At 39.2% G+C, this 27,154-nt stretch overlaps 1 protein-coding gene across 2 annotated transcripts; it reads right to left on the reverse strand.

Moving 5' to 3' along the window:
* Nucleotides 1-152: 152 nt before the first annotated feature.
* On the reverse strand, nt 153-25,884 carry PHF10 (PHD finger protein 10). 2 transcript variants are annotated; one of them, XM_045008733.1, is made up of 12 exons: nt 25,753-25,884; nt 18,204-18,310; nt 17,402-17,532; nt 16,377-16,454; nt 15,226-15,359; nt 14,950-15,099; nt 11,947-12,056; nt 8,236-8,389; nt 7,494-7,649; nt 2,252-2,360; nt 1,762-1,950; nt 153-379 (listed from the first exon to the last, which is right to left on the reverse strand). In XM_045008733.1, the coding sequence occupies exons 1-12, from the start codon at nt 25,819-25,821 to the stop codon at nt 294-296; spliced, it is 1,473 nt and encodes a 490-aa protein (XP_044864668.1). In that variant the 5' UTR covers nt 25,822-25,884; the 3' UTR covers nt 153-293. The 2 variants fall into 2 exon arrangements, with proteins under 2 accessions (XP_044864668.1, XP_044864667.1); XM_045008732.1 differs by having other exon boundaries at nt 16,377-16,460.
* Between the last annotated feature and the right edge of the window lie 1,270 nt (nt 25,885-27,154).

Consider the following 27,154-nt stretch of genomic DNA (forward strand, 5'->3'; position numbering starts at 1 on the left):
GCTATTCAACATTGGCATATACAAGTGTGTTGCTATAAGCTGCCTCTTTGAGAAGACTTTTTGAAAGTTTTCCCTCTTGAATAAAAATTTGAGTTGTTAATCTAAACTGCTATGACAGAATACATGCTCAATTACTGCCATCGTAGGAAAACTCAGCCAAAATTATAAAAAATTTATTTGGTAAAAGATGCTTAAGTGGTTTTGTTCCATATACAGAGTGGTTGGTTAAATAGCACCGAATTTATCACTTCAATTTGTGCAGTTAATCGTATTGGAAGGCAAACATTATTGCTTTAGCCCTCTTTGCTGTTTTTCCCCCTTCTTCCTCCTCTTCTAGGTGTGGGGGGGTCTTTTTGACAACAGTCACAAATCCAGCGACCTAAGAAAGAAAAGTTGACATTAATAAAAATATTAACTAACTGTAGAACCCATGACTAGTTTACAAGATGAGTAAATACTTTTATTTTTGCACTACCTGTGCTGGTAACATGCAAAATATAAACCAATGTCTAGAAGTTAATATTTCTTCCTTTAAATTTGAAGACAATGTAAGTACATAAGAGTAATAATACTGGGTAGGAACAGGTGGTGGTATATACATTCCCACATATTCACTGTATCTCAAACTGGCCTGTGATCACATGACTGGGCTTCACAACAATTAAGAAGCTCCAGTGCTACTGTAGGATGGTTTTGAGATAACAATAAAAACTACCCATACTTCACTTGTGACTCAAGGAAAATTGAGTGCATTAGATCAAAGCATTTTAATTTGTTGATTGACTACTTTAGAGGAATATTAACTACTTCTACTTATGTTCTACCTTTAGTATGGCTCAGTTCTGTAGATCCTAGTGTAAATCAATCAACTTGAATGGAAGAGAGTTCAGCAGCAATGGAACAACTGTCAACTTTAGTGCAGCTCACAATGTTTTCAAGACCATCAGTGTTACAGCAATGCTAGCATTGCAGAACTTACTGGGTACGTGCATCAATACAGTAGCTGTATTTTGCGACATGGATTTAGTATTACACAATCGGACTGACTACTCCAGTCAATGATCTAGTTCTATAATTCTGATTCTACACTGCCTTACACCTTGTACAGTCATTTACAAAGGAGCAAAATGAGTGAAAAATGCTACTAAATCAGTATCTTTTATATTAATGTAAAGTAGGTATAAATGACTGCACATAGTGCAAGGCACCAGCTTTGTTTTAGTTTAAAGTTTAAGCATGTTACTGGGTTTATTTAGTTGAAGATGCAAGTTGTGACGTAAAAAAAAGGGGTCAAGAGTATTTACACAGATGGAGTGGAGCACACACTTTTTTCTTCTACTTTAATAAAGCATTTGTATTGTTGTTAAAGCTTCTAAAACAATGCAAAGGTTATACTATCAATAGGGAGAAATACAAAGTTTATACGTCCTTCATTTATGGACGTAGGTAGCTATTCAATATCTTGTGGGAATCCTGAAAAAGTGGGATTCTGAGCCATAGCGCTACTTGAGTTTTGACAGGAACAGTCAGTGTTGTAAAATGGTGAAGCTGCCAATCCTATACTCTGTACATTACTAAAATATACAGAACATTTTTAGAAAAACTCATTTCTGCTGTTTTGGATAATTCAATGAATGCCATCTTACACTGTAGATGCTACTTAATGTTTACAGTTAACTAATTCATACACCCCTATGGAAGTATAATCTTGTAACACAGTAGAAAACCCCAGCCCTTAAAGACTAATTTCTGTTTCATTACCTGAAGGGATAGCACCAAGCCCCACACAAAAAGTATGATAGCCACGGTCACATACATCACAGAACATCATTTCTTCTTCATGGTGAGGCTGCCCACATATAATGCATGTTTTACACTCCATACACTGCCAAGGGTAGGTCTTAATCATAGCAACAAGCTCCATGGTCATATCAAGACAAGAAGGGTGGCCTAGATTAAAACCAATATTATTACTAGCACCTTTAGAAATGAAGTTGTAAAATAATTAGTATAACAATAGCTATTTTACAAAAATCAAATTTAGCTCACCTAAGAGACTCAGTGCAGTGAATGTGTTCTAGTACATACTTAAGTACAATTAAGGAAATTTTAAAGAGAAAAAGTCAGTTTCTAGGAAGACTGAAATGTTTGTATGCAAATTTAGTATTACACACAATATTTCCACTGAAAGTAGTAAGACGTGGCAATTAAAACTCCCAGCATTCCAGTTAAAGTGTATATCGATACTTACCACTGTTGTCACATTGGGAGCAGTGTATAAGTGCTTCAGTCTTTCCTTTCTTGTTGGACTCCTTACCCTTCAGACAAATTCCACATATAGCATTTGGAGTGACCTTTGGCTGGAAGGGTAGAAGAGGGCTATAAATTCATCCCAGAAGAATTTATAATGGATTTAACAGGAAATTTGTTAAGGTATCTCCATTTTAACTTTTGTAAATTACTAATGTAAATTGTATCCTGTGATTGAAGTGACTCTTAAGACATAAGGTGATATTGACAAACACTGGTTATTTTAAAATCTTAGGAAAAATGCATACAAATTTGATATTCAGAGTATGTGCAGTGAGCTATATGTAAATCATTTTACAAAAAATGAAACCAGAACAAAAGTGTATGCTAGATCCTCCTGCAAGCTTGTCAGCTAGCACTTTCCTTAATAGTGAATACAAATAACATACACTATATTATACCTTTAAAGCTAAATCAAATTTGTTCAAATATAGAAGGAATAGGAGAATATGTTTATATGAATCTCCAAATTCACAAGCTTCCATGTACACAAGAAAACAAATATCCTTTAAGAAATGCAAAATTACTTAACCCATCTGAATGGAAGCTTAAAATTAGTACCACAAAATAAGATACAATTTAATACACTTAATTTGTATTGTTTAAGCTCCCAAAATGTCTAATAGACAAGTTAGTTGTGTTGCTTTAATGAGTTTTACTGTTCCTTTCTTCTATATCCAAAGTCATGATTGCTGTTGCTATAGAAAACACTACAATTCTACATTTACAACACTGCTAGGAGAGAGTGAACTGAGAAAGAAAGGAACTGAGTGTTCATAACATATATTTAAGGCAAAGATATCCCAGGTGCTTAAATTGGCTGTGCGGTTCCCAGTACTTGTGTAGTAATTTTGTGACCAAACCCAAAAGATAAGCTAGCAGTAGCTTTACTTAGAGGAAAAGAAAAAATATAATTAAGGTATCAAATTGTTTATCAAAGGGCCACTCAAAGAGTTTTAATGTCAGACTTCAACCTACTGCATCTTAATGAAGGGTTGGATTCAAATACAGCACTTAATGATGTTAAATCCACTATTGCCAGAGATTTTTAAAAATCTGTCTCAGTGATATTTTAATTCTGTTGTACAGAAGCAACCATCTAGTCAATGGAGGAATTTTGAACTAAAAGCGTACTCCCTAAGGAACTGTGGGATTGCTGATAAATAGTCACAATGGGACTTGCTCTATTTAAAAAAAAAACAAAAAACTTGCCAAATGAAAGAGAGAACAAAAGTGGTAGACTATTTTCAACCTAAGATGGTATTAATAAAAATGGCAGGGAACATAAAGCTATTAAAAAGAAAAAAGTATTAAATACTGCCCCTTTTAAAACAAAAATGTTATTTACCAGCCAGCTCTTTCTTAACATTTAGCAAGATAATTAATGTCTTCAGCAATTCTTAATCTGTCAGAATTCATTGCCCTGCTCTGAAAATGTTTGAAATTACTAAACCCCCTTTTGTGGCTATAGTCTGCTTAACTTGTCTGGCCTGAAGAGTTTTAAATAAAACAAAACCCACCAGATGTTTATATATAACTTCCTTTTCAAAAGATGACAGAGGCATTCATAAAGACTTTTTTTGCTTATTTATTTTAAAAAAGCATAGTCAAACCTGTTTTATACATAAATATAGTAAAACTGTAAAAGAAGTCTAACATTCACAAATGTCTCTACAAAATAAATATCATGGAAGTGAAAGCATACATAGAAAATTCTTACTGGTAACTATTCTATGTCTCCTACATATATACCTTGTATACCCTGCTCTTCCCAACAAAAGGATAGTGGCACATACTTAAACCTCAGTCTTGCTGTGTTTATTTACCCTCTTGTTGCTTACTGCTACATTCTAAGAGTAAGGTTTTTGTTGTGTTCTTTTACCTATAGCTAAGTAAAACAAACCTCTCTAAAATAGCAAGTGCACTTCTCTAATCCAAATTCTATTTCAGCTATGAATTATTCATACTATACTGCCATAATATCCAGCAGCAAACTCCCTCTCACTCCACTGAAACTAAAGTGAACTAACTTTCGGTTACTGTACCTGTGTTAGTGTATGTGTAGTTAATACTTTGATACATATAATTATAAAATTAGACACTGACTTATGTGTATTTATTGTTAATACTTCCCTCTACTTCCACTCCACTAACTTGTGTTCACTAGAAAATGTGAAATAATCACAGCATATTAAAAATATAGAGAGCCCCAAGGTATGGAAGCACTCTCTTAAAAAAAAAATAAAAAGAAAGAAAGAAAGGGGAAAAAAAGAAAAGAAAAACAAACCAAACAAAACACAAGGTATTCACATTTCAAAGCAATTCAAGTTCTACCATCCTAAAGAAATTAAATGGCTTTTAGGGAACACTACGAAAATATCTGTCTATCCTGTATGGGAAATCATAATATCCCATTTGACCATTTTATTTTCCAAATCATCTTCATCTTATTTTGATGAAGGGTGAGGCAGAGGGACTCTGTAACTAACTTCCATGCTGCTGTGCTGCAGCTCAGAGTCTCAAATCAAGCATTGCAACCACTCAGACAAGCATGAGTTTTCTCTGAGGTCCTACTGCCTGTGGGCAAGGCATTTAAATTTCATATATAGTGAACCCAAAGCAAAATGTTCTGGGGACCTAGTAGCTCAACACATGGCAGATTTACTATGTGCAAAAACCTCCTGAACTCCGAGAACAGAACCCTGTGTGTGCAATGTAGTAGTCAGTCCTGCATCAATTGCAGCAACATCCAAGACGCACTACACTTTGTGATGTAACGAAACATAAAACATGCTAACCATAATATATCAATTAAAAGGCTGACACTTAATAAAAATGGCTTCATACAAAATACACCAGTTATCCTGCTTAAAAAGAGAAGTAAATATGAGAATTCCATTGTATCATTTATACTGTATCGACTATAGCTATTCACTTATATATGTTGATGTTGCAGCAATTATCCTTCAATTTTAATTAAATGTAACCTAAAGATTATCCTATAAAATGTGGACAAACTGAATAATACAGAGGAAAAATATTACCAAAACCCCCAGAATTTAAAGGGACATTTAAGATCGGTTTATAGCCTTCAGCTTAAAGTGCCTTCATATTTAGGTACGTTCTGGTGTATCAATATCTGTTCAATCTTTTTGTAGGCCACCTCTAACAAGAATGTTCACATCTAATCAGTTTTAAGATATTCCATGTAAGGGGCATATTAAAAATGTTTTAAAATTCCCATTTAAAAAAAATGCACAGCTGTGCCACCTCTGAGGTATCAACAGCCTGATGTATCACTTTTGAGTAATGCTAGGTACACTGAAGTTGTGAAGACATGTGCCATACAAATATTTTGGCACTGTAAGTTATCAAGTTAGCTTGCACTAACTGCTTTGTTACTAACATAATCGGTAGTTTTAAACTAATGGGTAATAGCCATTTGGGTCCATTTTCAAACTGCAGTACTGCATTACTTGTACAGCTCTACATTTAGGAGTTCAGAACCTTAGAAATGGTTCTGTTTCATTCGTTCTCTCTATGTATTCAAAAGGCCACTAGACAGAGCAGACTAACAAACAGATACTGTACTTTGTGGTCTTCATACCTAAATGAAGCTCCTTTTTCTGCCAGACCAGTCGCATACAATCTCTAATATAAAGTTAAACAAAGCTAACACTTTTTCAAGCTTCATCTTTGGATTTCATAGTCTTGAAAATATTGGCATGAGTTTGGGTCTGTAATAAGCAATTCGCAAAGTTACATATATAAAAAGATATTTATATTACACAGTTCAAATATCCATAATTTGCATCTATCGTAAACAACTCCTCAAAAGAGGAGAGATGGCCGAAGCTTGATAGTTTTGTTATAAACTGCAAAAAATATGTATTGTGCAATTATAGAATCTACAGAACCCTTTTCCAATCAACTGATGCTGTCTAATTCTTGTTGACGATTAACTTCTAAGTTTGATGTATAGCTTCTTTATCAACCAACAGTAAATTTAGATTGTTAGCAAACATTCCTGAATTGTAAAATTCAAACCATTAACAGCCCACAATTATCTTTGCTGCTGCAAGATTTCCCAAAACATATGATCTTGACATCACAGAAAAAATTCTTGCTTTTTTTTTTTTTTTTTTTAAAACAGCATCTTTTGGCAAACACTCCCAATCACTATGGTTTAAACCCTTCCTTACTGTAGCATCTTTCCACACAGTGGGCCTGATCCTGCTCCCACTGAAGACAATGGCAAACTTACTGAATTCAATGGGAGCAGGATTGGACCACACGTATTTTTGAAGGTGTATAATCAAGACCCCTTTCCTGTACAAAGTTCCATAGACTAAAATTTAAATCATGCAGATGAACTCCAATTTCTCTTGAAATATATTTAATCCTCATTTGACTAATGGGAAAGTGTTACATTATTAGTATTGATTATTCTATCCTGGGTTTGGTAATCACTGCTTTACAGATGTTAAAGTGCCTTATTATCATAGCCAAATTTTAGCGTGAGTAAGAACATTCTGCCGACAGAAATTCCTTTTGTAACATGAATTAGATAAATTGTTATTCTCCATATCTGTCCTAAGTGTTTGGGTAGTGTTGCTTAAACTGTAGTTAGTTTTGCATTCCGCCCCAAAGGTGGCTGCACTTATCGGTAAGTGAAGTAAAACCTATAAATAGTCTAATACTTTGGGATCCTTCAGGATGAAAGGCCCTATTTAAGTGCATGTTATGACAATATATTCAGCCATATTGCTGCGCTTTACAGCACTGGACTCATGATCTGCTGCCATACTAACTACTACTAAGACAAAAACAGCGAATACTCAATGCTGGTTTTACACTGACAGGTAATTCTGACTGCTATATTAAAGCAGTCAAGAAAATATAAAATTCTCTTTATAACAGCCATCATTTTTTTTGCTGTAATTGCCCAGAAATCAGTTATGACACAGAATTAGAAGCCACTCCATAGCCAGGGTAACAGAAAAGCCCTTAGTGAAATAAAGCCAAAAAAGGAAGGAAAGAAGCAAACAGTTGAGAGCACAACAGGAGAGCAGCTAGTGAAGTACAGCAAGCAGAACTTCCATATTTTTGAAAAACAAAGTTAAATATTTCAGGGAGAGAGGCTGGTCAGTAAAGAAGCGGAGTCAGGGGCTTTTTTCTTCTACCTTGTACCCAGGAACTGATTTGGACAGTACAGAACGTTTGGAACCATCTTTTCTTGGAGTAGCACTTTTGTCTCTTGGTTTTTGTCTTCCCTGAAAAGAATCCTCCTGGTTGTCATTGGCGCATTCACCTTCAGATACATTGCCAGACGAGTTGTCCTATAATAAAAACAACTTTTTTTGAGAGAGAGAAACTAGTCTTTTCTAAGCTCCAGTGCCAACAAGGGTTAGTGGCTTCCTATCTACAGGAGCACAGGTGAAATTTAAATATGGTATGGCCTGTTTTATTGTAACCTTTTATGCCTATGTCTCACACAGAGGCTGGCATCACAGCACAAGGGTTCCAGTATTTTCCAGGGGATCCTGATGCAAAACCAGTGAAGCAGCATTTAACCTTTGTTCTAAATTGTTTTAATTTAAGACTTATCAAAACCAAACTATTTACCAATATGCTGGATGTTCAACATCTATCAAGTCTTTCACAGATACAGGCCAGAAAGCAGATAAATTGCCCACCACGTTTGAAATATGCTACCAATTTGGCATCTAAAAGAAGCATTAAAATGGTAAAACCAAAACTTTTTTTTTTTTTTTTTTTGCTTTTGCCTCAAAGGTCTCCTTTAACCTAAACTCTACTGGACACAGATGTTAAAAATCCAAGTGAAGCCACTACTGACACTGACCAAAGGGAAGGGGAAGAAAGAGAATCTCTTTTTGTTAAAGATCACTTTTCAATTTATCTCACCGAATTGCCTTTGATTTTCCGTTTGTCGTCCCCTCGACCCTCTTCTGCATCATCTGAATCTCCATCACTGTCCAGTGCAGGCAGTTCTGGATCCAAAGGTGGTTCATAAAGGGCTGTGTTTAATGGCAAATAACGAAGTTCATCTGGGGAGTATCTAAAATCAAGAAATAATTGTTTACTACCATATACTTACACACACACCATCAACAAAATATAAAAACACTTAATTGCCAGTGAAAAATAAAGAAAAGTCTGGATAAGCTGAAAGCCCATTTTTAATTGCATATAACATTACCACAATTGTGTGCACATGAACAATAATTATGTACACAATTCTGAAAATCTGGGTCACAAATACATCTCTTCTCCTTGGTCATAAATGTTACTCCATGTTAAACAATATTTGGTTACATTTTAAAAAAACACTTCAGCTACTCAGTCCAGTAAAAGGTGCATGTTCCCTCACACCTTATAGATGAAGGCCTGATCCAAAGCCCACTGAAAACAATGAAGTCTTTCAATTGATTTTAATGAGCTTTGGAACAAGCTCGAAATCCTAGTGTCTGAGCAATCAACTAAATAGATCCCCCAATTGTTTGAGAATTCACACAGAGACAAAGTTTAGGAAATTATTCAACATCACATGGAGCTGCATGAAAAAGAACTTTTTAAGACTTCAATCCTGCACTGGAGCCTGTTATTCAGCACTCCCTTTGCCACTGTAGAGTTCCATTGAAGTCAACAGGTATGTGCACAGCCAAAGAGATTATACTAGCAGATACTAACGCAGCATCAGGGCCTAGATGAGTACAGTAAAAGAAGTAGAACCAACAGTCTGCTAAATACCCAGAGATAGATTTAACATGTTTGTTGGTTCAAGGTGCTTTGTTCTAGCTGGCAGACTCAGGATAGGTTTAATTATTTTTAACTAGGGCTGTTAACTCAAATGATTAATACAAAACAAATTAATTAGATTTAAAAAATTAGGCACAATTAATCACAGTTTTTTTAGCAAGCGTCTTCAGCATGGAAGCATGTATTCTGGAATGGTGATCGAAGCATGTACAAATGTTCAGCATATCTGGCTACACCAGTGTCATGCGAATCCCTGTTCTCACTTCCAGGTTTCAGAATAGCAGCTGTGTTAGTCTGTATCCATAAAAAGAACAGGAGTACTTGTGGCGCCTTAGAGACTAACAAATTTATTTGAGCATAAGCTTTCGTGGGCTGTAGCATCCGATGAAGTGGGCTGTAGCCCACGAAAGCTTATGTTCAAATAAATTTGTTAGTCTCTAAGGTGCCACAAGTACTCCTGTTCTTTTCACTTTCAGGTGACATTGTAAATAAAAAGTGGGCAGCATTATCTTCCATAAACGTAAACAAACTTGTCTTAATTATTAGCTGAACAAGAAGTAGGACTGACTTGTAGGCTCTAAAGTTTTACATTGTTTTGCTTTTGAGTGCAGTTATTTAATAAAAAAATAATAAGTCTATATTTGTAGGTTACAGTTTCATGATAAAGAGATTGCATTATAGTACTTGTATGAGGTGAACTGAAAAATACTATTTCTTTTGTTTATCTTCTTACAGAGCAAATATTTGTAATAAAAAATAATAGAAAGTGAGCACTGTACACTTTGTATTGTGTTGTAATTAAAATTAATATATTTGAAAATGTAGAAAACATCCAAAAATATTTAAATAAATGGTATTCTATTATTGTTTAACAGTGCAATTAAAACTGCCAGTAATTGTGACTTTTTTTTAAATCTCATGATTAATCTTTTTAATCATTTGACAGCCCTATTTTTAACCAAAATTAATACAGAACATCATCTTAATGCGGACTAATACATTAACTATATTTATATTTGTGTTGGAAGATGATTATGACAGTTAATCTAAGAGATTGTTCCATGGATTATGCCAAACATTTTACACCCACATATTCACCAAAGATCAAACAATGCATACACTGAACCCTCCAGTAAGTAATGTTTACTATCCCCAAGAGGCTATTTATTTTATATTATATAAAATACCATATGGACACACACACAAATATAAAACACATTTCACAATTATTAATTAGGCTCCAAAAGAAAGCAGTAAGGGACACAGAATTATGTGGATTGAAATTTCAAAAATATGCCAATTATATTTAGTGCACATTTCACATGTTAATTATGAAATGTACTTCCTTTAGAAATGAGCATGCTTGTTTCAGCAAAATGGGGGAAAAAAATTAACGCACGTGAAATCTGTGGCACAGGATTAATACGTCACAGACTATCAAACATTTTAATGAAGTTATAATCCTTCAGATATTGCCTCAATTTCTAACATTTTAAGTGTTTTTTCATTGGGAACATACAGTGTATGGTGCAGGTATATACACTCTATATTCCTAGCAACTAAATACCTGAGAAGGCTGCTGTGCATTAGTTATTCCACTTAAATGATCTTTACTTTCAGTCAGCATTAGAAAAGATGAATGGAAAGTACAGGTGCATTAGGTGTGCACATAACCCTTTTTGTAAAACCACACCCTTTTGGAAATCATTTTACACTTATATAGCAACTTTGATCTGATGATCTCAAAGCACTTTACCAAGGTGACCACTATTCCTGTTTTACCAATGGTGAAACTGAGGCCTACTGCGAATACGTGACTTGCCTATGGTCACACTGCAATCCAGCGGCAATCAGGAATAAAATCTTGGCTCCCAGTTATCTGTTCTAATAACCAAATCAAGCTGCATCTCCATTTGCTTCACTCTGGAGATGATGCACATTGAGTCAACCCTTACATATAACATGGAAGTTTCTGGAGAAAACATTTCCAGGCTAATCTTGGGCAATGCAACATATTAAGGCTACGTGCCACAGGGCAGAGGTTTTAAAAGCTTATATACACAGTGAAGCATAGGCATTTTGGGAGGGAGAGGGGTCCGTTTATCAAAACTTTCCCTCCTCTCTCACACATCCAATTTCACTTAAATTCTTAGGCCATGCAAAAATCAATCAAAATTAGCTGTTAGCAATGATCAGTCTTAGAAAAACCACCTCCTAAAACTGTTTCTCTGCATTCATGCAAAATTGCTGCATAGAAAGCATTTGACCACAAGCCTGCAATACAAAATTTAGACATACCACAAATACTCTTGACAGTCTCTGTAGAGCCCTAGTACTGAATGGACACAGAGAATGAACTACTCTCTGTTGCATGTCAAATCAGTCCCGCTAGAACAGTGGTGGGCAACCTGTGGCCCATCAGGGTAATCCGCTGGTGGGCTGCAAGGCAGTTTGTTTACATTGACTGTCTGCAGGCACGGGCACCCGCAGCTCCCTGTGGCCTTGCCTGTGGATAGTCAATGTAAACAACTGTCTCGCAGCCCGCCAGCGGATTACCCCGACGGGCCGCATACAGCCCGCGAGCCACAGGTTGCCCATCACTGCTCTAGAACAAGGCTGCGGCACACTGACAGAGCAGTGTGGAGAAGCTTGCACTGCTGCTGCCACTGCCAAACTTGTTCAGTGGAGAATCCACTTCAGTCTTTTGGTCGGTCAGACTCACATACCTCACGGACATAAAATTCACTCAAAATTATTTTGTAAGTATTATCACTACTACTCATCCCAGCTAGTTTCCTGGGATATACAAGCAAGTAGATGTAATATAGACAGCAACTATGATATCTTTTTAAGTACCTTTTGTAGTACTCCTGGAACTGGCCTGGTATGAGAGCCACTGGATAAGGACTAACCTTTGTTCTCTCTGTAGGTAATATTTTGTATTTTCCTTGAGGCACCTGGATAATCTGTATTGTTTAATACAAAACAAAGATCTCATTTTCCACACAAGCAACCTTTTTTTTTTTAATTCATTTGTCTTTTCCACTTTTTTGAACTGGGCCTTTATTATGCTGGAACAGTCACCTGATTTTTCCCAGATTCACTGCAGCACTTAAGGGCGTATATTATATACAGTATATTTTATAGTTCTACTGTCAAAACAATATTCTATAAAAATCTAAATAATAAATGCCTATTTAACTAGGGCTGTCAATCACAGTTAACTCACGCAACTAACTCAAAAAAATTAATCGCGATTAATCGCACTGCTAAACAGAACAATTGAAATGTATTTAATATTTTAGGATGTTTTTCTACATTTTCAAATATATTGATTTCTATTACAACATAGAATACAAAGTGTACAGTGATCACTTTATATTATTTTTATTACAAATATTTGCACTGTAAAAATGATAAACAAAAGAAATAGTATTTTTCAATTAACCTCAGACAAGCACTGTAGTGCAATCTCTTTATACTGAAAGTGTAACTTACAAATGCAGATTTTTTTTTGTTATATAACTGCTCTCAAAAACAAAACAGTGTAAAAATTTAGAGCCTACAAGTTCACTCAGTCCTACTTCTTGTTCAGCCAATCGCTAAGACAAACAAGTTTGTTTACATTTACAGGAGATGCTGCTGCCTGCTTCTGATTTACGTCACCTGAAAGTGAGAACAGGCTTCGCATGGCACTTTTGTAGCCAGCGTTGTAAGGTATTTACATGCCAGATATGCTAAACATTCGTATGCCCCTTTATGCTTCGGCCACCATTCCAGAGGATATGCTTCCATGCTGATGATGGTCGTTAAAAAATAATGTGTTAATTAAATTTGTGACTGAACTCGGTGGGGGAGAACAGTATGTCTTTGGCTCTGTTTTACCTGCATTCTGCCATATATTTCATGTTACAGCAGTCTCGAATGATGACCCAGCACATGTTCGTTTTAATAACACTTCCACAGCAGATTTGACAAAATGCAAAGAAGATACCAATGTGAGATTTCTAATAGCTACAGCACTGGACCCAATGTTTAAGTGCCTTCCAAAATCTGAGGGGGACAAGGTGTGGAGCATGCTTTCAAAAGTTTTAAAAAAGCAACAATCAGATGCAGAAACTATAGAACCCAAACCACCAAAAAAGAAAATCAACCTTCTGCTGGTGGCATCTGACTCAGATGATGAAAATGAACATGCAACGGTCCGCTCTGCTTTGGATCGTATCGAGCAGAACCCATCATCAGCATAGACGCACGTCCCCTGGAATGGTGGTTGAAGCATGAAGGGACATATGCATCTTTAGTGCATCTGGCATGTAAATATCTTGCGATGCTGGCTAGAACAGTGCCATGTGAATGCCTGTTCTCACTTTCAGGTGACATTGTAAACAAAAGCGGGCAGCATTATCTCATCTAAATTGTAACCAAATTTGGTTGTCTGAGCGACTGGCTGAAGTAGGACTGAGTGGACTTGTAGACTCTAAAGTTTTACATTGTTTTATTTCTGAATGCAGTTATTTTTTATACAGAATTCTACATTTGTAAGTTCAACTTTCATGATAAAGAGATTTCACTACACTACTTGTATGAGGTGAAGTGAAGAATACTATTTTTGTTTTTTACAGTGCAAATATTTGTAATAAAAAATAAATATAAATAAATATACACTTTGTATTCTGTGTTGTAATTGAAATCAATATATTTGAAAATGTAGAAAACATCCACAAATATTTAAATAAATGGTATTCTAATGTTGTTTAATAGAGCGATTTTTTTTTAATTGCTTGACAGCCCTATATTTAACACAATGGACACCTAATCTCCTGTATGGCACTATGACTCTGTAATAAGATAGAAAAATAAAAAATACACCCTTTTATTACATTTACATTACCATACAAGCTGCTAAATAAAGTAAAACATCAATTAGTTTTCATACTGAGCATCTTTAAAATGAAATTTTACCAGAGCAGCATAATAGTCGAGAGTAGTAAGAACAAGGAACTCTAACTTTGAAAGCAGACTTTTGTGTACAAAAGCATCAGGTATGATGAGCATATACAAAATAGAATCTCACAGGAACAGCCATAAAAGATCAGATCAATGGTCCACTATCCTGTCACTGACGGGGGCCAATATCAGAAAAGTCTAAAACCTTCAAATGGACTATTATGCAATAATTTATCTATGGGGAAAGCTTCTGCTTAACTGCTCTCTGGCAAGTAGTGCTTGGCTTAAATTCTGAAGCAAGACTGATACACACTTTTATCCTTTCAGTTGAACTATATAAAATATTTTTATTCATAAATGTCTAAACCTTTCTAGAATACTACTAAAATTTTTGCATCAAGAACAATTTGTAGAATTTACTATCACAAGCTAACTTTTTGACAATCAGTAATTATCAATTTTTAATTTCTTGCCTTTTAATTTCATTAGGTGTCCCCACACTCTTGTGTTATGAGAAATGGTAATAGGAACAGCCAAATGACCTGACCTCCTTTATGCTATTTTATATACTACTACCACAACACTTATTTGTCTCATGTCTAAACTAGGTAGTGCTAATAGTGCTTCCTCACGTGGAAGTCTTTCCAGCTTGAGAAATCAATTAGTTAATGTAAAGGATATTAGAAAAACTAAAGTGGAAAGCTCTATTCTATTTGGTAAAATAACTTTTTAAAATGTATATATTCAAATCTATTTATTTCTAATCCAAATTAATTCTAATCCAATATTATGATAAAAAATGGTTACAACAATATGTTTTCCGAAAAAGCACCAAAAAGACTGACATCTTTACTATAATAAACAAGGAGCTACCTGTCATTATCAAGCAATAAATTTAAGTCAACCTACATGTGTCTGTAAATCAAAATAGGCTCTTCTTTCTTCCATTCGTTCCCGGTTTAAATTGCTGTTAAACTCTGCAGCTTTCTTGGCAGCTTTCTTAATATATTCTGGAACTTTACTAGCTTCTACTTTTTGTGTGTTCTGTTGTTGCATTTGCTGAAATAAAAATAATTGTATTAATTTACAAGACAAATTTGAAAAATCAGATATTACAAAAGGAACTTAATCCACATGCCCAGTATGTTCTAGATCTGGTTCATTAAAGTCTGAGGGATTACTTACAGAGTACTCTTTATAATGATCTGTTATTCGCTGGCGTTCTTTTTCTTGCAGTATTACAGAATACTCAGCGTGTTTGGCAGGATATTCTTTAATCATCAAATCAATCACTTCATCACTGCGTAAGGCTGTTAGACCTAGATTAGATAAAAAACACTAATAACGCTACATTGCAAAACAAATTTTAAGTCATTTACCATTTTGACCCGTAGTCTACCATAAAGTTTGCCATTAAAGCAGACAGCCTAACATACACAACATCTTTCACTGAACATAGAAATTATGCTGCAACAATACTCTTTTTAAAAAATTCTAAAATGAACCACTCCTCCATTTTCAAAACATTTTAGGGGGGTTAGCTGTGTGGTTCTCATTGAATTTAATGGAAGCTGTATGTCTAAAGCCTCATGTTTTGCTTTAAAAAAAAAATATTAGGGAAAATCAGCAGCCCAAAATATTATGCAGCTGTTATTCTGTTTACAGATTCTGTCATATGTCAAATAAACCAGTGACAAATCAAAAGATACAGAATACAGGGAAGCAATGAAAGTGATTTTATAAAACAGTCAACTTCCTGTATCAAATGAGAGTGCAGTGTTACATAGATTTGTGATATCAAAGAGAATAGAACTGTGATAGACATTAATCAATCAGTACGTCAATCCAACCTAATGTTTATTATAAGTGAAAGAAGAAAATATTAAGATTTTCCTTCTGATATGAATATACTCAAGTACTTTAATCTAATTCACATGACCTCGAACCTGCAAGCTGATCAACATAGGCAGACCTTTAGAGCTGCACAAAGCCCCATCTAAGACAATGGGTCTTCATGCCGACACAGAGGTTCTCTTGATCAGCTTGGAAAAGCAGGGCCTACATTAATAAAATATCCCCTTTAGCAAATGAAGTCATTAGAACTGGTAAAAATAACAAAGATCTAGTAGTCTGTTGAAGACCTTAGACTCAAAATGTTACACATTCTTAACTTTACATTACATTATAAAGGTAAAATAAATAACCTTATTGCAATCAAAACCAATTTAAATGTCTAGTCAAAAATTACTTGATTCTATCATTTTAAAGGCAGGAATCAAATATTCTAGCCTAATCCAACTGCATCAGAAAGCTGAAAATTCATTTTGTTTTCTTACCTAAAGTACACTGAGTCTCTGTGATGACATTTAGTTCTCTGAGGTAGAGTTTTTCCTTATGAGACAGATCTCGTCTCTCTAAATCTCCAAGAGAGGACAAAACAGCAGTAAAACCGTGTAGTGTTATACATTTCCAAATCCATCATAAAAGAAGTTCAAACTAGGCCAAAAACTAGTTTACAACTTCTTTTCCACATGCTGAAAAAGGAAGTCTGAACAATAAAATGTCTATTTTAGTTAATATTTAGTTTAGCAGTAGTACAATCCAGGGATAATAATAGAAAGTCTGAAAAAAATTACATTAATAAAATGTAATCTAAGGGGATATTCATTTAACAGACACAAAATTATTCCAAACAAAAGTACTACACTACTATAGAAAAAGATGTTAATGTTTCTTTTATAAATAGTTTAAAAATTAGATTTCCCTCCAAGAAATTGCATTAAAATGACATTGACAAATAGTAAAGGCAGAAAGTAAGTTTTTGAAAAGTGTTTTACAAATTCTAATGTAAGGATTATAGTAGTTAATGATGGAGAAGACAGACTGTCATCAATTCTCACATAAGTGAAGCACAGATCCCCCTGAGTATTCTGATATTTTCCCTCCACCTGGAAATAATGTAGTGCACTATTGTGCAAGAACTGGAAACTGAAACTGACCAACCTAGTTCACTATCCAAGTTGAGCAAAATTCAGAAAGTTCCCAATAACAACAAACACTCAAAAATAAATTAAGGCCAAGATTAACAGAAGTCACTTAAGCACCCCATCCTCTGAAAAGCAGGCTCCTTTACATAATTTCAACATAGGCACCCAAAAATCACTAGTCACTTTTGAAATCTCAGCCCAGATTTTCAGCTACTTATTAGTAACAGAGATAGAAAAATGGGTAATCTTGATTTTTATCTTGACTATGTCCTCTTAACTGAAAGATCTATGTTATATTCCAAAAGAGGAGAGTTGCCAGCTTGTACACATTTGAATCGACAGATTTTTTTACACATGCTTTTCAACCTGGATACCTGGATATTTTCGTTTAAATGAGGTCACACCCAAGTATTCACTGACTTGCTCCTGAAGCATATAGTATTCTCCAGTTTCATCAGGTGGCCATTTGTATTCTATCAAATTTTCAGCAGGAAAGTAGCTAAAGCTAAACACAAAAACAACGGGCTTGAAATAATAGTAGTACATTTTGCTAAAAAAAAAAAATATACATTGCATAAAAAGTGTTAGAATACTCAAAGTAATCATTAACAATGCCATGCTTCTAGAACTTGATCTAATTCCCATTTAAGTCAACACAACACTCCTGTAGAAAGTTGGTTCAGCCCCTTAGAATTTATCCTCCTATCCCATCTCAAAACTACACACATTCAGTGTGTTTCATTTTACTAGTGTTTCACAAAACTAGTATTTATCAATGAATCACTGGACATGAAATCAAGGACTGTGTAATCCTTGACAAGGTAAGAATAAGAAAACAGGCATGCATACTGAAAGATAGATATTTAAAAAGCCATAAAATTATAAAATGCAAAAAAAAAATCAAATGTACAAGTAAAGTCAGTCCTTATGATAACCAAAGCGCACTTTGGCATAATTTGCATTAAATGAACACGCCATTACACTACATTAAAAGCAATGTTGAAGCAAGGAAGTTGCTCACATGCCACTTTAATTCACTGTGCCTCAGCACTGCAGAGGTCAGAGAAATGCATGAGCAACATATAAGCAGAGAAAGAAGAGCTAATGTTAAAACTTCTGGAAAAACACAACAAAATAGTGTTTTAAAAATATAAAACCTCAGTAAAGTGATATTACCCAAGATCTTGACTAGAAGTTTCACAACTTCGAGAACTGTCCCCCGAGCCCATACGTCGTCTTTTTGATGGCTGGCTGCTATCATTTGAATTTTCTTCTGTGTCATCCTGAAATAAACATGGAGAGCAAGCATTAAAAATAAAGCCAAGAAGTCCTGCATGTACTTAATGTATTAGGATATCACAATGTAAAGACTCACAAAGATGTAATAAACTATTTTGGGATTGTGAAAGGTGGCTGTGACTAGAACAAACTTGCTCCCTAGAAGTACTGTGCTATTTCAAAAGGGTTCTCTGTGCCAAATCATGGGCTGGCTTGCACAGTTCCTTACTCCCTCGTGCTGGTTACTCATCATGCTTAGCAGCACAGACGGGGAACCAGGCTCTGCAGAGGCACTATGTTTCCCCCATTGTCACACAGGTGGGCAGGAAGGGGTGGGAAGTGGGCAGATCTTTGCCTCTGCCCAGCAGCACCCACATGCCTACAGGTGTAACTGTGTCTGCACATCATCTACTAAAGATCTGGGACAGTTTACTCAATCCCCTGAGCAGTGAAGAAACTTGGAGCACGACTATGACTCTCAAAGATATTGTATCCCTCCTGGGCTGCTCCAAGAGCAGTGCAACAAGACATTACCCTTTGCTATAACTGATACACCTCTACCTCAATATAACACTGTCCTCGGGAGCCAAAAAAATCTTACTGTGTTATAGGTGAAACCATGTTATATCGAACTTGCTTTGATCCACCAGAGTGTGCAGTCCCGCCCCGCCCCCCGAGCACTGCTTTACTGCATTATATCAGAATTCGTGTTATATCGGGTCGCGTTATGTCGGGGTAGAGGAGTACTTACAAATCAAGGAACGTATCATCAGTGACAAAGAGGATTTGTATAAACAGAGTTAAAGTAATAGAAAAATATATTTTCTCTGATGTGAGTATAAAAGAAGCTGTGTCTAGTTTACATAAAGCTTTAGACATAGTACAGTGAAACCCCGCTATACCGCGACCTTTGGGGTCCAAAAAATCCCATCGCGCTAAATGCGGGGTCGCGGTATAGCGGGGTTTCAAATCAGTCAGGTTTTCAGTGGTCCCCAAAGCGGTGCATTGAGGTGCACCGCCTAGTGCCCAGCAGGGGAGAGGAGCTGCGCTCCCCCTCCTCTCTCCCCCGCCGGGGACAGAGAACTCCGGGGCTGCGGGCGCCAGTGCTCTCTGTCCCCGGCAGGTGCGGGGCCGCGGCTTCTCTCCTGCTTCAAGAAGAGCCGTGACCCTGCGCCTGCCGGGGACAGAGAGCACTGGCGCCCGTAGCCTTGGAGAAGCCAGAGAGAAGCCGGGGCCCCGTGCCTGCTGGGGACAGAGAGCACCGGGGCCAGCAGCCTCGCAATTCTCTGTCCCCAGCAGGTGTAGGGCTGCAGCTTCTCTCCTCTGCCATGGTGTTGGGGACCATTGGTACAGTACCATACTGTATTATACTGTACCTTAAAGGGGAGCCAACCTGCGATCGCGTTATATGCGATTTCACGTTATGGCGGGGCGCATTATGGCGGGGTTTGACTGTACTACAAAAGAGCTGCTTTTCATGAAGAAAGATGTAGGGAGAAAAATTGATGCAGTGGAGTTGCAATATATAGGGAGGGCAGAAGTCATCTTCAAAATGAGTTGTTACAAAAGTGAAGTTACTCTATCAGTGGTGCGTTTCCCCAGGCAGATTTAAAGAGACCTATGGCAAGAGAAAGGATGATATTTAGAATGTGTGTTGTGATGAGATTTGCTCATACTTGAGGGTCATGCCCTAAAAAGGGGGAGGAGGGGGGAGGACAAAAAAAATATACAATTTTAAGGTGTTACCAAAGCGAAGGACCAATGAAACCAATGGTCTTATTGTTGGGATATCCACTGAATGAGTCAATTATATCTAAAAAATGAAGATTATTATAATATTAATTGATTGAAATCCCGTATAGTTTGTTATTCAGCCTGTAAACAGATGCAGGAACCACTGAATATCAGCCATATACCATCTTAGTAGCTGCAACTCCGTGTCACATTACAAATCATTGGAAGAAAATAAAAGCCTTCATCTTCTTTAATAACATTTGTGAAATATTACTGATGGAAGAACTAACCTGTCAAAAACAGTCAAGCCCACAGTTTCACTTAGTATTTGTTTATTAATTAATGACAGGTACAATTATTAGGCCTTGTTTAGTGAATGTTTTCCACTTATATTAATATGTTAATCTCAAATATAACACTTTACATATGGATTTTCAGAGACAATGGAGATCTATAAACTAATTTTCCCTACTTTAGCTATATAACACTTGTAAGATCAATACAATCAAAAGATTAGAAAAAACATGTCTGTCTTCCTCTCTGTTTTTGTTTTACTTCGTTTATTTGACAACTCTTCGTGTCTAGTCTTTTCCCCCTTTTGCTTGTGTGGGTCTTCACAGAGCAAAAAAAGAAGAGAAAAAACTTTTAAATCAGGAAAAAAATTAGTAAGAAGTTTTTAGCAGGTGGAATTAGATCAATTTAAAAAAAAATTAAATTGACTGTCTCAAGCTGATGGAGTCCTTTTAAAAGAGGTGGTTTTCATGAAAAGAAACATAGGGAAGTAGAAAAAGAAACTTGTGAGAGCATCAGATCTTATGGTTTTATTACAAAAACTATTTCTATGGAAAAATAATATTCATTGATCAAAATCCTGTTTTTTTTGTTATTCAGCCTGTAAACGTCAGTAGGAACCACCGAGTATCAGCCATGTAGCTTCAGCACTAAAATAAATAGCAATGAAGGAGAGCACAGAGGTAATGAGTCACCTAATATTAAATACTAGGGTCACAGACATAATACACTGACAATTTCTGTAACTGTGCTGAACATTGTTTTAGCCCATCTCCTCCACAACCACACCATTTTCAACAATAGTTGAGAGTGTGGCAGGGGACCCCCAACACTGACAACTGATGTCTATCCACAAAAAGAACAGGAGTACTCATGGCACCTTAGGGTACGTCTACACTACAGGATTATTCCGATTTTACATAAACCGGTTTAGTAAAACAGATTGTATAAAATCGAGTGCACGCGGCCACACTAAGCACATTAATTCGGCGGTGTGCGTCCACGGTCCGAGGCTAGCATCGATTTCTAGAGCGTTGCACTGTGGGTAGCTATTCCGTAGCTATCCCATAGCTCCCGCAGTCTCCCCCGCCCCTGGGAATTCTGGGTTGAGATCCCAGTGCCTGATGGGGCAAAAATCATTGTCGCGGGTGGTTCTGGGTAAATGTTGTCAGTCACTCCTTCCTCTGGGAAAGCAACGGCAGAGAATCATTTCGCGCCCTTTTTGCCTGGATTGCCCTGGCAGACGGTATTAGCATGGCAACCACGGAGCCTGTTTTGCCTTTTGTCACTGTCACCGTATGTGTACTAGATGCCGCTGACAGAGGCGATTCAGCAGCGCTACACAGCAGCATTCATTTGCTTTTGCATGATAGCAGAGATGGTTATCAGCCATTCTGTACCATCTACCATGCCATTGTAAATTGGCAATGAGATGACAGTTACCAGTCCTTCTGTGCTGTACCATCTGCTGCTGTCATAGGTGCCCCTGGCTGAGATCGGCCGGGGGCACAAAAGACAAAAATGGGAATGACTCCCTGAGTCAATCCCTCCTTTATGGTATCTAAAAATAGAATCAGTCCTGCCTAGAATATGGGGCAAGTGTACTAGAGAACCAGTGTATCAGAGAACCAGAGAGCACAGCCGCTCCGTGTCAGATCCCGCAGAAATGATGAGCTGCATGCCATTCACGGGGGGTGCCCCTGCAACAACCCCACCTGTTGCTTCGCTCCTCCCCCAGCCTTCCTGGGCTACCGTTGCAGTGTCCCCCCATTTGTGTGATGAAGTAATAAAGAATGCAGGAATAAGAAACAGTGACTTGTTAGTGAGATAAAATGAGGGGAAGGCAGCCTCCAGCTGCTATGATAGTCCAGACAGGACATTAAGCAGTGTGGGGGAGAGGAGCCCAGCATCCCGCTGCTATGATAGTCCAGGCAGAACAGAATCTTTTCTTTACACATGAAGGGCGGGGGCTGATGGAGCTCAGCCCCCAGTTGCTATGATGAAGACGGTTACCAGCCGTTCTGTACCATCTACTGGGAAGTAGTAGCACTCATGGGCTGATGATGAGGACGGATACCAGTCCTTCTGTACTATACCATCTGCCACAAGGCTGATGATGACGATGGATATCAGTCATATTGTACCATCAGCCACCAAAGAGGGGGCGCGAGGATGCTACAGTTCAGTGCCGCAGCATCACGTCTACCAGCAGCATTCAGTAGGCATAGGGTGACATTTAAAAGAGTCAAGAGACTATTTTTTTCCCTTTTCCTTCTGGGGGTGGGGTGGGGGGTAAATTGACGAGCTATGCCCTGAACCACTGCGGACAATGTGTTTGACCCTACAGGCATTGGGAGCTTAGCCAAGAATGCAAATGCTTTTCGGAGACTGCAGGAACTGTGGGACAGCTTGAGTCCTCAGTCCCCCCTCCCTCCCTCCATGAGCGTCCATTTGATTCTTTGGCTTTCCGTTACGCTTATCACGCAGCAGTGTGCTGAGTCCCTGCTGTGCCCTCTGTCTGGAGATTTTTTTAAAATGCTTTGGAATTTCGTCATCTGTAACGGAGCTCTGATAGAACAGATTTGTCTGCCCATACAGCGATCACATCCGTACGGTCCATGCTGGAGCTCTTTTTGGATTTGGGACTGCATCGCCACCCGTGCAGATCAGAGCTCCACGCTGGGCAAGCAGGAAATGATATTCAAAAGTTCGCAGGGCTTTTCCTGTCTACCTGGCCACTGCATCCGAGTTCTGATTGCTGTCCAGAGCGGTCAGTGGTGCACTGTGGGATACCGCCCGGTTAATACCGTCGATTTGCGGCCACACTAACCCTAATCCGATATGGTAATACCGATATTAGCGCTACTCCTCTCGTTGGGGAGGAGTACAGAAACCGGTTTAAAGAGCCCTTTATATCGATATAAAGGGCCTCTTAGTGTGGATGGGTGTGGCGTTAAATCGGTTTAACGCTCCTAAAACCAGTTTAAACGCGTAGTGTAGACCAGAGACTAACAAATTTATTTGAGCATAAGCTTTCATTTTTAGATCCATGCTTTCTAATGCTGGATTTGGCATTGCCCCAAAAATGGCTGCTGAGAACCCTGAGAGTAGTAAAGGAGAAAGAGTTATTTACTCACCTCTCCATTTTCATTATTTTTAATCCCAAAATGATTTCAGCAGTTGCTATCTCAGAAACTTCTAGTTAGAGACTAAGGCTTTGTCTACACTAGCACTTTTGTTAGCAAAACTTTTGTCGGTCAGGGCTGTGAAAACACACCTCCCTGACTGAAGAAGTTTCACAGAGAAAAGTACTGGTGTGGACAGCTCGTTGGGGGTGGTTTAATTATGTCGGGAGGAGAGCTCTCTCCCACCGGCAGAGTAGCTACGCTAGAGACCTTACAGCGGAGCAGCTGCAGCAGTACAGCTGTGCCACTATAAGGTCCGTAGTGTAGACATCGCCTAAGAGATAAAAGGATGTAGTGTGATGCATAGGACATGGCTCTGGGCTGACAGTGAATAGATCTATGTTTCAACCACACACAAGGTCATACTGATCAGACAGGGGACTCTATCATGGGAAGCAGTGATTCTGAAAAAAAGACTTGAGGTTCATGGTGGGTAATAGCTGAACATGAGCTGACAGTGCCATTGTGTAGCTAAAAGAACTAAATTGGAGAGGAGTCAAAGAAGGGATATGAGAATGATTAAAAGATTGGAAAACATGCCTCCGCCGTGAGACTCAAGAGGCTCAATTTATTTAGTTTATCAAAAAGATTATTAAGAGGTTATTTGTTGACTGTCTATAAGTACCTACATGGGAAACAGAAATTTGATAAAAGAATTATTCAATCTAGCAGACAAAGGTGTATCAAATTCAGATTAGAAATGAAGTGCAAAATTAAGAGCAGGAAATCAGCCATCACCAGAAATTTTTATATTGAATGTTGCCCCTTTTCAACCTGAGCAGCTAATCAAAGTTTGGGGCCCTGGAGGTGTTCCAAATGGGAGCAGAAATTAGTGATGGGTATTTTTTCAATGCAGTTTTATTTATTTCTAAAGAATGTACAAAAATCTGTCTCTCTGAATGAAGAAGAAATCAAAAAGGAGGAAACAGCTTCTTTTGCTCACTGCACCAAGTGCACTCTTTTCATTCTGCACCTCAAACCAAAAACCTGTCCCCAGTTTCTTCAGGTCAGCCACCATGCTTTCAGCCGCTCTTTCTCTTTTCCAGTTTTTCCCATCTGTTCTGCCTGCGTGCCCGCCCCCCCCACACAAACACACACACACACTCTCTCTCTCTCAAAAGCAATACTCAACACAAGCTCTGGGGTGCATGCACACACTCCTTTTCTCTTATTTGGGGGTATATGCTTACAGTTATGTTAACTGAAGGGTGAATTTACACTTATCAATCTCAATGGTGTTTTAAACTCAACTCAAAACAAATTTCCATCCAGCTCATAACACAGGATTTTTTTCCAGATGAGATGGTCTAGTTCAACAACAGCTATTAGACTTGAAAAGGGAGTTCATTCACCGAAATCCTATGACCTAGGTTACACAGAAGACCAAATGATACCAGATGATCAAAATGGTCTTTTCTGGACTTAAAATATATGAATCTACTCTCAGCTCTGCCATGCACATCCTGTGTGACTATAAGTCACTTATCTTCTATGTACCTTTGTTTCCCCATCTATACAAATGAGATAATACTTAGCCTCTTGTGTATTAATTAAAGGTGCTATGTATTAAGAATATCAATCCTTTAGACCATTTGCAAACTTGAGTTTTCCAAGATACTTTCAAACAGTATTTGCTAAAGTCACCCCTGAATCTGAGGGAAGGGGAGAAGCAGGAGACAAATGGTGGAAACACTGGAAAGCCCAGACCCTTTGCAAAGTTATTAGCCTGGCCCACGGGTGCCGTTTTCGGCCTGCTGCAGGACTGTACAGGGCCAGTCCCAGACCTTGGACCTGGGCAACTTTCGGGCCTGGAACCCAACCCTGGTTGAGACCCAGGAGCTCTATCTCCGCCCCCGTGCTTGGTCCCTCTGGCGAGAAGGCCGAGGAGCTGTTGTAGCCCGTTCACTCGAAGAGGCCTCCAGGGCTCTGCATCCCAGCACCTGCTCAGCTCAGCGCCCGGTGCAGGGGGCTCCCTCCAGCGCACAGACTGGGGGCGTGGAGAGGGACCGGGGGCACGGGGGGGGGAGGGGGCAGAGCTGCAGCCTGTTCTCCCTCAGGGGCTGCCCGGCCCGGCCCGCCGGGTCACCTCCCCCCATAACACCGGGGGGGGGGGGGCAGAGCTGACTCCCCCCGACACACACACGCTGCGGGCCCCCCTCTGCCGCCGCCCCCCGGTGCTCCCTGCGAAAGTCCCGCTGAGCCGCGGCGAGGGGGGTTCCCAGCCCGGCCTCTCTCACCTTCAGGGACTGGGCCCCGGGCGTGGCCGGGTCGCTGTCACAGACCCGCGGGGACAGAACCGCCGCCATGGCCGCCGCCGGCCGCCCGCTCCCTCCGCTGGGCGGGGCGAGAAGCCGCAGCGTCCCCGGCGTCACGCCCGCCTCGTCCTACCCCGTAGCGCCACCTGCCGGCCGGAGCCGGAGCGCGCCCCTCGCCCGCAGCCCCGCGGCCAGGGCCTCCCGGGGCGCCCCGGGGGCCTGTTCCTGAGTCTCCTTCTCACCGCGTCTCCGCCCGCGCGGTTCTCCAGCCTGCTTCGCCTCTGCCCCCGGACCCGCCTGCCGTCCCCTGGCCTCACTTCTTGTCAGCCCCCCGATTCCGCTCCCCGGCGAGCGCCCTGGCCTCGGCAGAGCCCCACTGGCCCCTGGTGGTTTTTCCAGTCTCAGGCACGAGACAAGCCAACTCTCGTGAATGTATCGCCAGAGACTCGATTTCCAAGTAAAATTAAACCTCCCTCGGGCTCTCCTGATAGAACTCGCAAATGTCCGGATATTTTGGTTTGTTTGCTTCAGGCCCCAGTTCTCCCCGGCCTAACATGCGAGAGTTCTATTGCCAGATCAGGCGTGAGGCTTAATTGTAGTGTACTCAGACATTGCTGTCAGTCCCAGGCAGCCCGGCTCCAGAGGGCTGTCAGTCCTGGCAAGGCAGAGCTCCTGCTTTCAGCCGGGACCACTGGGGGCTCTCATTGTCAGCCCCAGGAGGAGGGACTCCTGCTCTCAGCCCAAGTGGGAGAGGGGACCCCATGCATAGAGAAACTATTGAACACATAGATAGCATTGAAAGATTTTTACTCAGTAAATGTTGATTTCACTGTACACACACAAACTGACATAAAATAATTCCATCTATGTATATTTACACATATGAATACTGGATTGGAGACCAAGTTTATTAAGCTTGAAGAAGCCAGTTGTTACCATGTCCAGGTGAAATTTCCATTCTGATGCTTTGTCTGTGTAAGAGTATTTGCTTTGTAGCAGGGGTGGATATAGCCTCCTGATTCAATGCATGCACTATACTAAACTGAAGAGGGGACGGGTACTGACCACTCACAGCAGCATGCTCTGCCCCCACAACCCTAATGGGGAGGGGAAGTCCTGGGTGAGAGGAGGCAGGGGGCTTGAAGAGCAAGACAGCACTACACTTGTCCAGTAGCAGCAGTTCCTGCCCACAGGGCTGGGCATGGCTCCCTGCTCTGGGCATTGTAACCTGGTACACAGGGTCACAGCACCACATCACAATGCCCAGAGCAGGGAATATGGCCCAGCCCCATGGGACAAGAGCCAGCACTGCAGGATGATTTCTACAGGTACAACTGAACCCATGAACCCTGACACTAAAGCCACCCTTGCTTTGTGGTATAAG

The sequence above is a fragment of the Mauremys mutica genome, chromosome 3 (assembly GCF_020497125.1).
Source record: "Mauremys mutica isolate MM-2020 ecotype Southern chromosome 3, ASM2049712v1, whole genome shotgun sequence".
Lineage (NCBI taxonomy): Eukaryota > Metazoa > Chordata > Testudines > Geoemydidae > Mauremys > Mauremys mutica.